The 15,494-nt window shown below is 44.8% G+C and overlaps 1 protein-coding gene across 1 annotated transcript; it reads right to left on the bottom strand.

The window, feature by feature from the left end:
• Positions 1-2,160: 2,160 nt before the first annotated feature.
• LOC145335746 (zinc-binding protein A33-like) lies at positions 2,161-9,864 on the bottom strand. Its single transcript, XM_080181468.1, has 5 exons — positions 9,506-9,864; positions 7,192-7,389; positions 5,717-5,739; positions 5,507-5,622; positions 2,161-3,445 (listed from the first exon to the last, which is right to left on the bottom strand). The coding sequence occupies exons 1-5, from the start codon at positions 9,848-9,850 to the stop codon at positions 2,883-2,885; spliced, it is 1,245 nt and encodes a 414-aa protein (XP_080037594.1). The 5' UTR covers positions 9,851-9,864; the 3' UTR covers positions 2,161-2,882.
• Positions 9,865-15,494: the final 5,630 nt, after the last annotated feature.

Raw genomic sequence — 15,494 nt, 5'->3', positions numbered from 1 at the left:
ATTTTTTGAGAGTGGCTAAATTATTATTATTGTTATTATTTTTTGGTAATGAATGATCCTTGTATTTATTTGAACAGCATTCCAGTAGTATCTAACTTTAATCAAAATATTACTTGTTTAATTAAAATTCTGGATTGGTTATATAAATAACTTGTTCATTGTTCACTTAAAGTGAGTGTCAGGTCTTTCTGTTAACCAACCTCTAAACATCAATGAAGAACAGTTCACAACTTCCCAAACACTTTTAACAGATTACGAAGTGAGGTATTCCTTTTTGGGGAATTCGGTGTGGCTTATCACAAAAGGATCAACCTTTACAACACAATGCTCCCAAGGGTTGTGCCATTTGCTGTATAACTTGCACTTGGATGGACTGAATGGCCTCATTCTGCACTGTAGGGATTCTATACATCCTACTGCTGATACATATCAACGTTTGTCATTCCACATTTCATTTAGTCTCTTTAGAATCAAACTGTGTTCCATTGCCATCTGTAATGAGTACAAGCAGTCGAGGGTACGTTAATCTCATCGCTACAGAGGACTGTGGAGGCCAGGTCACTGAGTATCTTTAAGACAGAGATAGATAGGCTCCTGTTTGGTAAAGGGATCAAGGGTTGCAAGAAGGCAGGAGAATGGGGATGAGAATCAAATCAGCCATAATTGAACGGTGGAGCAGACTTGGTGGGCCGAATGGCCTAATTCTGCTCTTATATCTTATGGCCTATCTCATTCTGAGGTGAGTTTCCTTTTACCTGAATTCACCAAGTGGGAAAAAGCATGATGGGATACTGGATTGAATTTGGATTAGTTATGCACAATGAAGATGATTGGGGTTGAAAATGGCTGCCGCCCTGACAGCAACGGATGACAGGGGTGGTTTTCTTTTACTGGGGGCCACCAGCCAGGCCAATCAGAGGGCTGACAGCTTGACAGCACCACTGGTGATGGCGTGGTAGCGTGGCCCCTTTAAGGTGGGGGAGGGGGCATCCCTGAGGGCCACATGATCGATGTGGAGCCTATGGAGAGGCAGCTTGGGGAAGACGAGCCAAATGGGAGCAAGGGCACGTAACCCAGGTCAGGGAGGAATCTCAGTTGGAGTCAGGGAGGAGGAGAGAGTACACGTGTATTGCAGTTCTGTAGACCCATCACTGGTACATATATAAATATTTTTGATAATAAACCCTTCATAACAAAGATACAATGAGTTGCCTTTGAATAGTTACACTGGCGACGAGGAAAAACCTTTGTTAGGTGTTTCAATATTGCAATGTGCAGAGAGAGGGAGAGGAGAGTGAGTGTCAAAACTTCAAGAAGCAAGGTACACGCACCACAGAAAAATGTGTTAAATTGGAGAGATTGAGACAATTGATGCAGAAGTAGAAAACTGGGGGAAATACATTGAAAAGCTGTGTTTTTGTTTGTAGCTAATGAGATCACTGCAGAGAAATGAAAGTTGATACTACTCACAGCCCACAAACTTACAGTCCAGTGAGGAGTCTAACATTGCCTGATGCTCCAGACACAAAACCTTTTGACTAGGATATTATTAAACTAGAAATAGTGCAGAAAAGATTTACTAGGATGCTATTGGGACTTAATGGTTTGAGTTATAAAGAGAAACTGGATAGACTGGGGCTTTTTTCTCTGCAGTGTAGCATTCTTAGGGGTGATCTTACAGGAGTCTATAAAAATAATGAGGGGCACAGATCAGCTAGTCAATATCTTTTCCTAAAAATAGGGGAGTCAAAAACTAGAGGGCATATGTTTAAGGTGAAAGGGGAGAGATACAAAAGTGTCCAGAAGTAGCACAATAGTTAGCATTGCCATATCACAGCTCCAGGGACCCAGGTTCGATTCCCAGCTTAGGTCACTTGCCTCTGTGGAGTCTGCACTTTCTCCCTGTGTCTGTGAGGGTTTCCTCCAGGTGCTCCGGCTTCCTCTCACAGTCTGAAAGACATGCTGGTTAGTTGCATTGGCCGTGCTAAATTCTCGCTCAGCGTACCTGAACAGGTGCTGGGCTGCGATGACAAGCGGGTTTTCACAGTAACTTCACTGCAGTGTCAATGTAAGCCTGCTTTGACAATTAAATTTACTATACCTTACATCTTGTAATCAAAGACAGGCAAACGTACAAGAACAGCAATACTTTAATACAGTTCAAAGTAAATTGCTTTATTTAATCATTCAAATGACATCTGCCATCAAAGGAAGAACTGTTGTGTTCTTGATCTGATTTTTGATTTGATTTATTATTGTCACATGTATTTGGATACAGTGAAAAGTATTGTTTCTTGCGCACTATACAGACAAAGCATATCATTCATACAGAGAGGAGAGGGTGCAGAATATAGTGTTACAGTCACAGCTAAGGTGGAGAGAAAGATCAACATAGTACAAGGTAGGTCCATTCAAAAGTCTGATGGCAGCAGCAGGGAAGAAGCTGTTCTTGAGTCGGTTGGCACGTGACCTCAGACTTTTACATCTTTTTCCTGATGGAAGGAGGTGGAAGAGAGAATGTCTGGGGTGCGTGGGGTCCTTAATTATGCTGGCTGTTTTTCCAAGGTGCTGGGTTGTGTATATACAGTTAATGGATGAAAGACTGGTTTGAGTAATGGATTGGGCTACATTCACAACCCATTGTAGTTTCATGCGGTCTTGGGCAGAGCAGGAGCCATACCAAACTATGATACATTCGGAAAGGTTGCTTTTCGTAAGGATGCATCTGTAAAAGTTGGTGAGAGTTGTAGCTAACATGCTAAATTTCCTTAGTCTTCTTTCGTTGCTTGAAAGATAAAAGATCCACAAAGTGATTCCAAGTTAAGACTTTATCTTTAGCGATTCCCCAACATGACAAGTCGCCAGAATAAAAGAGGTTGGATTTACGATGACACTTGAAGGAGTTTCATTTGGTTGTGAGAGGCAGTGCCGGGTGAAAAGAAAGCCACCAGTTTGCCAGTCATGGTCCCCCTGTGTGTGTACAAGTGGGACATGTCCTCAACATTGTAAAACGACACCTGCCCTCTCTCGTAGTCCAAGTAAATGCCAACCTTCTTTGGGTTCACTTGGAGTGCGAGGTGGTCGACCCTCTGCGGGTTTTGTTCCTTCTGTGCAAAGAATTCCAGCAGCCACTGCAGCCAGTTGGTGGTGTGGGGACTGATGACCCAGTAACCGTTCCTGACAGTCAGGTCTCTCAGCTCCTTTCTGTGCACCGATTCTCTCGCGACCCCGAGCGTCCACTTGGCTCCCTGCTCCACCTCCACCTCCCAGTAGTGTCTCCCCGAGGTAAATCTGCGGGAGCCCAGCACACAGATGCGGTGCTGGAAGCGATGGGAATGGTTTGGCAGACGCAGCTGCACGTAACTGACCTTCGCCCTGGTCAAGTTTTCGGACAGGATGAGGCTGGGGTGAGCGGAACTGGGGCACAGGTTAAAACGGGTCAATGCTGTAAAGAAACCAGAGGATTAGTACCGGTGAGGTGAACAAACGAAAGCCGCTGAAATAAAAACAACATACTGTGGACGTTAGAAATCTGAATAAAACACACAGCAATAGGAAAAGCAGCACAGTGGTTAGTGTTGCTGCCTCACAGCTCCAGGGACCCGGGTTCGATTCCTGGCTCGGGTCACTGTCTGTGTGGAGGTTGCACATTCCCAGCGTGTCTGCGGGGGTTTCCTCCGGGTGCTCCGGTTTCCTCCCACATACCAAGGATGTGTAAGTTAAGTGCATTAGCCACACTAAATTGCCCCTCAGTGTCCCTGGATGTATAGGTTAGAGGGATTAGCGGACAAATACGAAGGATAGGGCCTGGGTGGGATTGTTGTCAGTGCAGACTTGATGGGCTGAATGGCCTCCTTCTGTACTGTAGGAATTCTGCGAATTTCTTTTTTATACATTCGTGGGACATGGGCGTCACTGGCTGGCCAGCATTTATTGCCCATCCCTAATTGCCCGAGGGCAGTTAAGAAACAACATTGTTGTGGCCCTAGAGTCACATGTAGGCCAGACCAGGTAAGGAGGGCAGATTTCCTTCCCTAAAGAGACTTAGTGAACCAGATATGTTTTTCTGACAACTGACAATGGTTTCTCAGTCATCAGTAGATCCTTAATTCCAGATTTTTTTTTAATTGAATTCATATTCCACCATCTGCTGTGGCAGGATTCGAACTCGGGTCCCCAGAACGTTAGCTGAGTTTCTGTATTAATAGTCTAGCGATAATACCACCAGGCCATTGTCTCTTCAATAAGAACATAAGAACATAAGAAATAGGAGCAGGAGTAGGCCATCTAGCCCTTCGAGCCTGCCCCGCCATTCAATAAGATCATGGCTGATCTGTCGCTGCTCAGTTCCACATTCCCGCCCTCTCCCCATAACCCTTAATCCCCTCTCTTATCAAAAACCCATCAACCCGCGTCTTAAAAATATTTAGCGAGGCAGCCTCCACCACTTCAACGGGCAGAGAATTCCAGAGATTCACCACCCTTTGAGTGAAGAAGTTCCTCCTCAACTCCGTTCTAAACCGCCCCCCTTTTATCTTGAGGCTGTGTCCCCTAGTCCTACTGTCCTTTCTGAGCGGGAAGAGTCTCTCCACCTCTATCCTATCCATCCCATTCATCATCTTATACGTCTCAATGAGATCTCCCCTCATTCTTCTAAACTCTAACGAGTACAAGCCTAGTTTATTCAGCCTCTCCTCATAGCTCAACCCCCTCAACTCCGGCATCAGCCTAGTAAACCTCCTCTGCACTCCCTCCAAGGCCAAAGTATCCTTGCGTAAGTACGGCGACCAAAACTGCACACAGTACTCCAGCTGTGGCCTCACCAATGCCCTATACAGCCGCAGCAAGACCTCCCTGCTTTTATATTTAATCCCCCTTGCTATGAAGGCCAGCATCCCATTTGCCTTCCTGACCACCTGCTGCACCTGCAAGCTGGGTTTTTGCGACTCATGCACTGGGAACATAGGAATTAGGAGCAGAAGTAGGCCAATTCACCCCTTCGAGGCTGCTCTGCTATTCAACCAGATCAGGACTAGAGGGCACAGCCTCAAGGTAAGGGAGGGGGAGCAGTTTAGAACGGAGTTGAGGAGGAACTTCTTCACTCAAATCTCTGGTGGTGAATCTCTGGAATTCTCTGCCCGTTGAAGTGGTGGAGGCTGCCTCACTAAATATATTTAAGACACAGGTAGATAGGATTTTGGTAGGCAAGGGGATTAAGGGTTATGGGGAGAGGGCGGGAAAGTGGAACTGAGCCACTTCAGATCAGCCATGATCTTATTGAATGGCGGGGCAGGCTCAAAGGGCTAGATGGCCTACTCCTGCTCCTATTTCTTATGTTCTTATGTTTCTTATCTCTCCCTGGTCTCAAATCCAGCTCCCCACCTGTTCCACCATATCCCAAATATCCCAAAATTCTGAAGCTCGTGCGTTCATAAGTGCGATGGAAGGGATTTGAAATGACTGACAGAAAGTGGATACAGACTTTGACCAGCAAACGTGTGTCTACCTGGTTTAATTGACTTTCTCATCTGCTTCCACACGACGTACTGAAGGGGGCCTCCGAATTCACCGATCAGCGTATTGACTGGAAATTTGTGATCTTGTCTGATTTCATCCCTGGACCTTCAGACATAGGATTGATAATTAGGGATCGAGGGTACACAACTCTGAGAGCGTGAGAGAGAAAAATCAAAGAACAAAATAGGCAAGTACTTACCCACTCAGAATTATCCTTATCTCCTAAAATCAAAAATAGTATTAAATATTAATACAAATATCAAGAGTAGTTTTCAGCTCCATATCAAAGGATAATATGCTGTGTTAACTGATTTTCACTATTTTAACATCCTTTTTGCCAAAATATATACCAAGTGAGGTGGAGATTCACATCTCTTGTATGTATCTCTATAAATGATTTTGTATACACCATGGAGATATTACTGCTGTCCCAGCATAACATCGATAAATCAGGAGCGTGATGGAATACTCTCCACTTGTCTGGATGAGTGCACCGCCAAGAACACTCAAGAAGCTTGACACCATCCAGGACAAAGCAGCCCCCACCTTGATCAGTAACATCTAATACTTAGAAGGACAAGGCCAGCAGATCCATGGTAACACAACCACCTCCAAGCCACACAGCACTGTGGGACCTGTGGCCACACAAGTAGACAGGGTGGTAAAGAAGGCCTATGACACGCTTGCCTTTATTGGTCAGGGCATTGAGTACAAGAATCAGCATGGCTTGTTGCAGCTTTATCAAACTTCGGTTGGGCCGCACTTTAGGATACTGTGTTCATTTCTGGTTACCACATTACAGAAAGGATGTAGAGACTTTGGAGAGGGTGCAGAAGAGGTTGACCAGGATGCTGCCTGGGTTAGAGGGAATGAGTTACAAGGAGAGGCTGGACAAACTAGGACTGTTTTCTCTGGAGCGGTAGAGGCTGAAGGGAGACTTGATAGAAGTCTATAAAGTTAGGAGAGGCAAAGGTAGAGTTTGACAGTCAGAATCTTTTTCCCAAGAGTTGAAATGTCTAAAACTAGGGGGTGTGCACTTAAGGTGAGGGGGAAAATTCAAAGGAGATGTGAGGGGCAAGTTTTTATACAGAGAGTGGTAGGTGTCTGGAGTGCAATGCCAGTGGATGGTGGTAGAGCACCCAGAGGAAAAAGAAATTTAGTTGATGTATTAGTGTGACACACTCCAGTGCCTGTTCAGGTACACTGAGGGAGAATTTAGCACTGTCAATGCACGCTAACCAGTACGCTTTTCAGATTGCAGGAGGAAACTGGAGCTCCGGTTTAGCTTAGTCACAAGAAGGCGTAAGTTAACACTGCAATGAAGTTACTGTGAAAATCCCCTAGAGAAACCCACGCAGATATGGGGAGAACATGCAGACTCTGCACAGACAGTCACCTGAGGCTGGAATTGAACCCACGTCCCTGGCGCTGTGAGGCGGCAGTGTTAACTGCTGTGCTAACCTTGACTAATAGGCGTGTTGCCATAGGGTTATGCGGCACAGAAGCAGGCCATCTGACCCACCATGTCTATGCTGACCATTAATTACCAATCTACACTAATTCCATATATCAGCACTTGGGTCCATAGCCTATTATGCTTTGGCGATTTCAAGTGCTTGTCCAGATGCTTCTTATAATGGTTGGAAGATCAGGTGTAAGTGGTTCACTAAGTACCTGCAGAACATTCCATATCAGTTGCTTGAAGGAAGGGTTCACTTCAGTTGTAGCTGTGTTGGCTCTCCCATGTTTGGGAAATAATTCTTCCTCTCTCTGGCTGAGTCTTCTTCTCATCTCCTGTTCTTCTTCATTAAGAATTCGGTGCAACTCAGCAAATTCACCTTCAAAATGTTCTGTCAGCTCCTGTACCTTTTCCTGCAAAGATAATAACACAGCATTAAACTCTCCTAGGCGGCACAGTGGTTAGCACTGCTGCTTCACAGTGCCAGGGACCCGGGTTCGATTCCCGGCTTGGGTCACTGTGCAAAATCTGCACTCTCTCCCCTCCCTCTCTCCCATGTCTGCATGAATAAGATTGAATATATTTAATACAGGCCCAAATATTCCACCACAAATTATAGAAAATGCCTAATCATTGACATGTTAATTGAACTATCAACATCAAAAAGGGGAGGGGATGGCTTCATGGTATCATCGCTAGACTATTAATCCAGAAACTCAGCTAATGATCTGGGTTCAAATCCCGCCATGGTAGGTGTTGGAATTAAGAATCTACTGATGACCATGAAACCATTGTTGATTGTCAGAAAAACCTTTCTGGTTTGCTGATGTCCTTTAAGGAAGGAAATCTGCCGTCCTTACCTGGCCTGGCCTACATGTGACTCCAGAGCCACAGCAATGTGGTTGACTCTCAAATGCCCTGGGACAAGTAGGGATGGGTAATAAATGCTGGCCAGCCAGTTACGTCCCACGAATGAATAAAAAGACACTCTGGACACAGAGGGAGTGCACGGCTCTCACTGTCAATGTTGGGTGCAATCACTCTACCTGCCCTTTCTTTAAGCGTGTATCACATCAGTCACCTCAATAGGTAAATACCACACAGATGGAAATGAGCAGAATGTAGTAATCCTGTGCGTGGGCAACAGTTAACAAGACCAGCTGGGGATGTGGTCCCCAGTTGCACAGCACTGCTTTGGTGAGTTACTCACTGCAAGATTCCTAGCCTTTGACCTGCTCTCGAAGCCACAATATTTATACGGCTAGTCCAGTTCAACTTCTGGTCAATGGTAACTCTTAAACCTTCTATTTCCCTCCTGACCAGATAGATAAATTTGCTTTATGAGTTTGTTGTCCATGACCCCTCCCCTCGTCCCACCAAAACAAACCTGTTGCAAAATTAGCTTACAACTGGGCAACAGTCCATGACATTAGGACTGTTCAATTAATTATTTGAAACCATCCAGGGCAAAGCAGCCCCTCTTGATTGCTGCTCCTTCCAGATACATTCAATCTCTCCACCACAGATGCACAGTAGCAGCTGTGTTTACCATCTCCACTGCAGGAACTCACAAAGGTTCCTTGGGTAGCACCTTCCAAACACACCACCACTACTGGAAGGAGAAGGGGCAGCAGATACTTGGGAGCACCACCACTTCCCTCCAAGTCACTCCCTTTCTTGGCTTGGGGTGGGGGGGGTGCAGGGTGGCACATATTTCAGCATTGCTGCTTCACAGTGCCAAGGACCTGGGTTCAATTCCTGGCTTGGGTCACTGTCTCTGCGGAGTGTGCATGTTCGTTCCCTCCCCCACCCCCTGTCTACGTGGGTTTCCTCCGGGTGCTCCGGTTTCTTCCCAAGTCTGAAAGACGAGCTGGTTAGTAGTATTGGCCATGCTAAATTCTCCCTCAGTTTACCCAAACAGTGTGGCGACTCAGGGATTTTCACAATAACTTCATTGTAGCGTTAATGTGACCCTACTTGTGACACGAATAAATAAACTTTATATCGGCTGTTCCTTCATTGCTGCTGGGTGAAGATCCTGGAAATCCCTCCCTAACAGCACGGTGGGTGTACCTATATCTCAGGAATTGCAGCGGCTCAGGGAGGCAGCTCACCACCAGCTTCTCAAGGGGCAATTAGGGATGGGCAATAAATGCTGGACTAGCATTTCCAATACAGAAATATATAAAGTTAAAATATGTATTTATTAGTCAGAAGTATGCTTACATTAACATTGCAATGAAGTCAGTGTGAAAATTCCCTAGTCACCACACTCCAGAGCCCGTAACACTGAGGGAGAATTTAGCATGACCAATGCACCCTAACCAGCGCGTCTTTCGGACTGTGGGAGGAAACTGGAGCACCCCCATGCAGACACGGGGAGAATGTGCAGACTCTGCACAGACAGTGACCCAAGCCAGGAATCGAACCCAGGTCTCAGGAGCTGTGAGGCAGCAGTGCTAACCACTGGGCAGTAAAGCAAGTTGGACAGTTAGTGACTTGCAGTTAGTTGGACAGTTAGAGACCCACCTTGATGTGTCCAGCGCTGGGGGTGAGATGGCCAGTGTTAGTGTGCCTTGGCTTGTGGCGTGGGGCACTCCGCCTCTGGCCACTCCCTGATGCTCTGCTAGCCAGGGTCAAGGAGCGGACGGTGGCCGCGATGTTGGCCATCTGCCGGTTGGGTCTCAGCACCTTCCCCGGAGACAGGAGCCGGCACTCCGGGCAGGAGCAGTTACCGTCCGCCCAGAAGTGGGAAATGCAGCCTCGGCAGAAGACATGTCCGCACTCCAGGGACACAGGTTCCTGCAGGAAGTCCAGGCAGATGGAGCAGGACACATCCTTACTCAGATTCTCCAACTGATTTCGCAGCTCCATCTCAGCTGTCCCACTTCCTCAAGTTGTCTTACTTTCACTTTGCTAAGGAGGGCGGCACCACGATAATGGGTGTTCACCAAGGATTAAAGGTCATGTACAACAGCCTCTGTATATGTGCAGCTTCTGTGTGTACATTATATATCATATGGATAGACACTTAGCCAACCCTTGTATATGTGTTAAATACATAGCCTGAACTATCCTCTTTATATTATATTATATATCATGTATGTATGTGCATATATATTTACCCTGAGCCAGTCTGTGTATATTATATATACATTCTGAGCCAGTCAGATACATATATGTGTATGCTCTGAGCCAGCCTGTGTGCATTTTACATATACATTCTGAGCCAGTCTGTCTGTATATTGTATATATAATCTGAGCCAGTCTGAGTGTACATTGCATATATACTCTGAGCCAGACTGTGTGTACATTAAATATATGCTCTGAACCAGTCTGTGTGTATATTATGTATATCATCTGAACCAATCTGTGTGTATTATATGTACACTCTGAGCCAGTCTGTGTGTATATTATATAGCATCTGAGCCAGTTTGTGTGTATATTCTATATATAAATATATACACTTCGCCAGTCTGAGTGTATATTATATATAAATATATACACTGAGCCAGTCTGAGTGTATACTATATATACACTCTGAGCCAGTCTGTGTGTATATGGTATGTACCCTCTGAGCCAGTCTGCATATATAGCATATATGTACTCTGAGCCCGTCTGTGTATAATATATTTATATTCTGAGCTAGTCTGCATGTATATTGTATATGTATTCTGAGCCAGTCTGTGTGTATTATATATATACTCTGAGCCAGTCTGCATGTATATTGTATATGTATTCTGAGCCAGTCTATTTGTATATTGTATATATACTCTGAACCAATCTGTGTGTACATTTATATATATATTCTGAGACAGTCTATGTGTATTTTACATATATACTCTGGACCAATTTGTGTATCTATTATATGTATCCTCTGATCCAGTCTGTGTGTGTATATATATAGTCTGTGTGTATATTATATATATACTCTGAGCCAGTCTGTGTATATTATGTACATATGTTGAGCCAGTCTGTGTGTGTTTTATATATATCTGAGCCAGTCTGTGTGTATTGAGCTATGAGGAGAGGCTGAATAAACTAGGCTTGTACTCGTTAGAGTTTAGAAGAATGAGGGGAGATCTCATTGAGACATATAAGATGATGAATGGGATGGATAGGATAGAGGTGGAGAGACTCTTCCCGCTCAAAAAAGACAGTAGGACTAGGGGGCACAGCCTCAAGATAAAGGGGAGGCGGTTTAGAACGGAGTTGAGGAGGAACTTCTTCACTCAAAGGGTGGTGAATCTCTGGAATTTTCTGCCCGTTGAAGTGGTGGAGGCTGCCTCGCTAAATATTTTTAAGAAGCGGGTTGATGGGTTCTTGATAAGAGAGGGGATTAAGGGTTATGGGGAGAGGGCGGGAAAGTGGAACTGAGCCACAACAGATCAGCCATGATCTTATTGAATGGCGGGGCAGGCTCGAAGGGCTAGATGGCCTACTCCTGCTCCTATTTCTTATGTTCTTATGTTCTTATATTATATGTATACTCTGAGCCAGCCTGTTTGTGTACATTATATGTATACTCTGAGCCAGTCTGTGTATATTGTATATATATGCTGAGACAGTCTGTGTGTGTTTTATATATATCTGAGCCAGTCTGTGTGTATATTTCTGAGCAAGTCTCTACATACATATATATATATAAATTACGTCCTATCGATTTATCATTCAATCAATCCCACAAGACCGTTCCAGGAGGTCGATCCAATGTACCATTTTAATGTGACCCCCTTTGGGTCTGTTTTTCCTCTTTTACACTGATTCCATCACGTGTCCCGAGTTGAGATTAGCCGAGGATACTGTGTCAAAGGCAAATGGTGAAATTTAAATTCAATTTTGAATGGACCTACCTTGCATTAAGTTGATTTTTCTCAACACCCTGGCTATGACTGTTACACTACATTCTGCACTTTCTCCTTTCCTTCTCTATGAACGGTATGCTTTGTCTGTATAATGCGCAAGAAACAGTACTTTTCAATGTATGTTAATACATGTGACAATAATAAATCAGATCAAATCAAATCAAATCTGAAATTAAGACCATGAAACTATTACTGATTTTTGTAAAAATCCATTTGGCTCACTAATCTCCCTTGAGGGAAGGAAATCTGCCATCCTCCCCTGGTCTGGCCTACATGTGACTCCAGAGCCACAGCAATGCGGTTGACTCTTAAATGCCCTCAGGGATGGGCAATAAGTGCTGGCCAGCCAGTGACAACACTTCCCATGAATGAATAAAAAGCAATGAGGGCGGCATGGTGGCATAGTAGTTAGAACTGCTGCCTCACAAGATTGGTGGCATAGTGGTCAGTGAAGAAGGTTATCTACGATTGCAATGAGATCTTGATCAATTGGGCCAGTGAGCTGACAAATGACAGATGGAGTTTAATTTACATAAATGTTAGGTGATGCATTTTGGTATATCGAAGCAGGACAGCACTTCTCAGTTAATGGTAGGGCGTTGTGGGGAGTTACAGAACAAAGAGATCCAGGAGTGCAAGCTCATAGCTCGTTGAAAGTGGAGTCACAAGTGGACAGAATGGTAAAAAAGGCATTTAGCATGCTTGGTTTCATTGGTCAGGACTTTGAATACACAAATTTGGTCGTCTTGTTGAAGTTGTACAAGACATTGGTAAGGTTGCAGTTGGAATACTGTGTACAGTTCTGGTCACCCTATTATAGAAAGGATATTATTAAATTGGAAAGAATGCAAAAAAGATTTACTAGGATGATACCAGGACTGATGGTTTGGGTTACAAGGAGAGGTTAGATATACTGGGACTTATTTCCCTGAAGCGTAGGATGCCAACGGGTGATCTTATAGAAGTCTATAAAATAATGAGAGGCATAGATCAGCTAGATAGTCAATATCTTTTCCAAAAGGTAGGGGAGTCTAAAACTGGAGAGCATAGGTTTAAGGTGAGCGGGGAGAGATACAAAAGGGTGCAGAGGGCAATTTTTTCACCCAGAGGGTGGTGAGTGTCTGGAACAAACTCCTAGAGGTAGTAGTAGAGACGGTACAACTTTTGTCTTTTAAAAAGTGTTTATACAGTTACATGAGTAAGATGGCTATCCAGGGATATGGGCCAAACATGGGCAATTGGGAAGGCTTAGTCAATACAAAAGGCAGCATGGACAAGTTGGGCAGAAGGGAATATTTCCATGCATTAAACCTCTATGACTCTATGACTATGACTTGATGTCTGCTTTCTGGACATAAGTACTGTGTCATAGCTGGCCAGCATTTATTGTCCATCCCTCGTTGCCCAAGCCAGTTGAAAGTTGACCAGATTACTGTGGCTCTGGAGTCATTTGTAGGCCAGGCCAGGTAAGGACGGCAGATTTCCTTCCCTAAAGGACATTAGTGAACCAGATGGGTTTTTCTGACAATGGTTTCATGGTCATCAGTAGATTCTTAATTCCAAATTTTTTTTCTTGAATTCAAATTTCACCATCTGCTGTGGCAGGATTCGAACCTGGAACATTGGCTGAGTTCCTGGATTAATAGTCTAGTGACGATACCATATCTGCATCACTGGCTGCATGAAGAAGTTGACCCTCAGATCCCTTTTAAATCTTCCCCTGCTCACCTTAAATCTCTGCCCTCTAGTTTTCAATTCCCCTTCCCTGGGGAAAAGACTATGTGTGTTCACCCTACCTATATCCCTCGTGATCTTATACACCTTAATAAGATCACCCCTCATTCTCCTACACTCCAAGGAATAAAGTCCTACCCTGACCAATCTCTCCCTATAACTCAGGCCCACTAGTCCTGGCAACATCCTTGCAAATCTTCTTTGCACTCTTTCCAGTGTATCAATGTCTTTCCTATAACAGGGTGACTGAAACTGGACACAATACTCCAAATGTGGCCTCACCAATAACTTGTACAGCTGTAACAAAAGCCAGAATTCTACTGCATGACCCGCCACGGAATGGGAGCGGGTGAGGGGCGAGCAGTGGAAATTTCTGTTGACCTAGGGTGGAGTGTTCCGGTCTCAGTTGAGCGAGGCCGTAAAATCCTGCCCATAATGTCCCAATTCCTATACTGAAGGGAGGTAATTAGATAATGGCACTCTATTCACTGCAGCGGGACTGGAGAATCCCAGAGGTCAGAGATTTTTGGCGCTTGTGAACTGTGCAATTTAATTCATTCACAGGATGTAGGTGTTGCTGTCTAGGCCAGCATTTATTGCCCATCCCTAATTTCCCCAGTGCTGATAAGAAAGGAATTCCGGTATTTTGACCCAGTGACAGTGAAGGAACGGCAATATATTTCCAAGTCAGGAAGGTGAGAGGCTCGGAGGGGAACCTCCAGCTGGTGGTGTTCTCACATGTCTGCTGCCCTTGTCTGTCTAGATATTGATGGTTGTGGGTTTGGAAGGTACTGTCTAAGGAGTCTTGGTGAGATCCTGCAGTGCACCTTGTAGCATGGTACACAAGGCTGATACTGTGCTTGCGGAGGGTATAAATATTTGTGGCAATTTACAGCAAAGGTCCTTAAGTCAGAAATATCAAAATTGGGAAACATACCAGCATTGGAATATTGCGTACAGTTCTGGTCGCCACACTTCCAGAAGGATGTGGAGGCTTTGGAGAGGGTACAGAAAAGGTTTACTAGGATGTTGCCTAGTATGGAAGGCAATAGCTATGAGCAGAGGTTGGAGAAACTTGATTTGTTTAGACTTGAACATCGGAGGCTGGGGGCAGGGGTGGGGGGTGCGACCATATAGATGTTTACACAAACATGAGAGGCGTAGTTAGAAATGATGGTCTGAGTCCCTGTCCCTGGGTAGAAATATCAATAACCAGGGGACACAGGTTTAATGTGAAAAGGGTAAAGTTTAAAGGAGATGTGAGAGGCAAGTTTCTTACACTGAGGCAGGGCAGGGGAGGGGGCAGGCTTGGTGGGCTGAAGGGCCTGTTCCTGTGCTGTACTGTTCTTTGATTGATGAAGTAAGGATAGTATTAATCACAAATGATCACATAATAAGTGTGGACAACTGAAAGAGTCTTTGGGCAGAATCATCAGTTTATTAGCGATGTGTTCCTATTCTGGCAGATGATGTGGCATCTAGTACAAAGAGCACACTACAGTAATGCAATTTCACACATCAAGTTCCGTTTCCCCTCCTGCCTGGTTAGCCTTTTGAGGAGAACATTTAAATTTCTGTTACTCATTGCATGGGCGACATGGTGGTGCAGTGATTAGCACTGCTGCCTCACAGCGCAAGGGCCCCGGATTCAATTCCGGCCTCAGAATCATCTGCTCAGAGGATTCAAAGAGGCAGAAATAATCCAAGTCTTTAAGGGAGCTAAGCGCATGAGTTTAAATCAGCAAGCGCTTTTATCAGAGTCCTTACAGTGCAGAAGGAGGCCATTCGGCCCATCAAGTCTGCACCAACAACAAACCCACCAAAGCCCTATCCCTGTAACCCCGTGTATTTACCCTGCAATCCCCTGACATTAAGGGACAATTTAGCACTGGCCAATCCACCTAACCCGCACTCCTTTG

Source organism: Carcharhinus amblyrhynchos, unplaced genomic scaffold (assembly GCF_965287045.1).
Source record: "Carcharhinus amblyrhynchos unplaced genomic scaffold, sCarAmb.v2.hapA scaffold_40, whole genome shotgun sequence".
Taxonomy (NCBI): domain Eukaryota; kingdom Metazoa; phylum Chordata; class Chondrichthyes; order Carcharhiniformes; family Carcharhinidae; genus Carcharhinus; species Carcharhinus amblyrhynchos.
This window is presented reverse-complemented; position numbering and strand designations above follow the sequence as displayed.

What these genes read in the sequence shown, in the direction of transcription:
- LOC145335746 (XM_080181468.1), bottom strand. Translation starts at nt 9,850, where the DNA reads ATGGAGCTGCGAAATCAGTTGGAGAATCTGAGTAAGGATGTGTCCTGC. An exon ending in CCAGCGCTGGACACATCAAG is followed by an intron (nt 7,390 to 9,505) that starts GTGGGTCTCTAA and finishes TTATCTTTGCAG; the next exon opens with GAAAAGGTACAGGAGCTGAC. An exon ending in ATAAGGATAATTCTGAGTGG is followed by an intron (nt 5,623 to 5,716) that starts GTAAGTACTTGC and finishes CTATGTCTGAAG; the next exon opens with GTCCAGGGATGAAATCAGAC.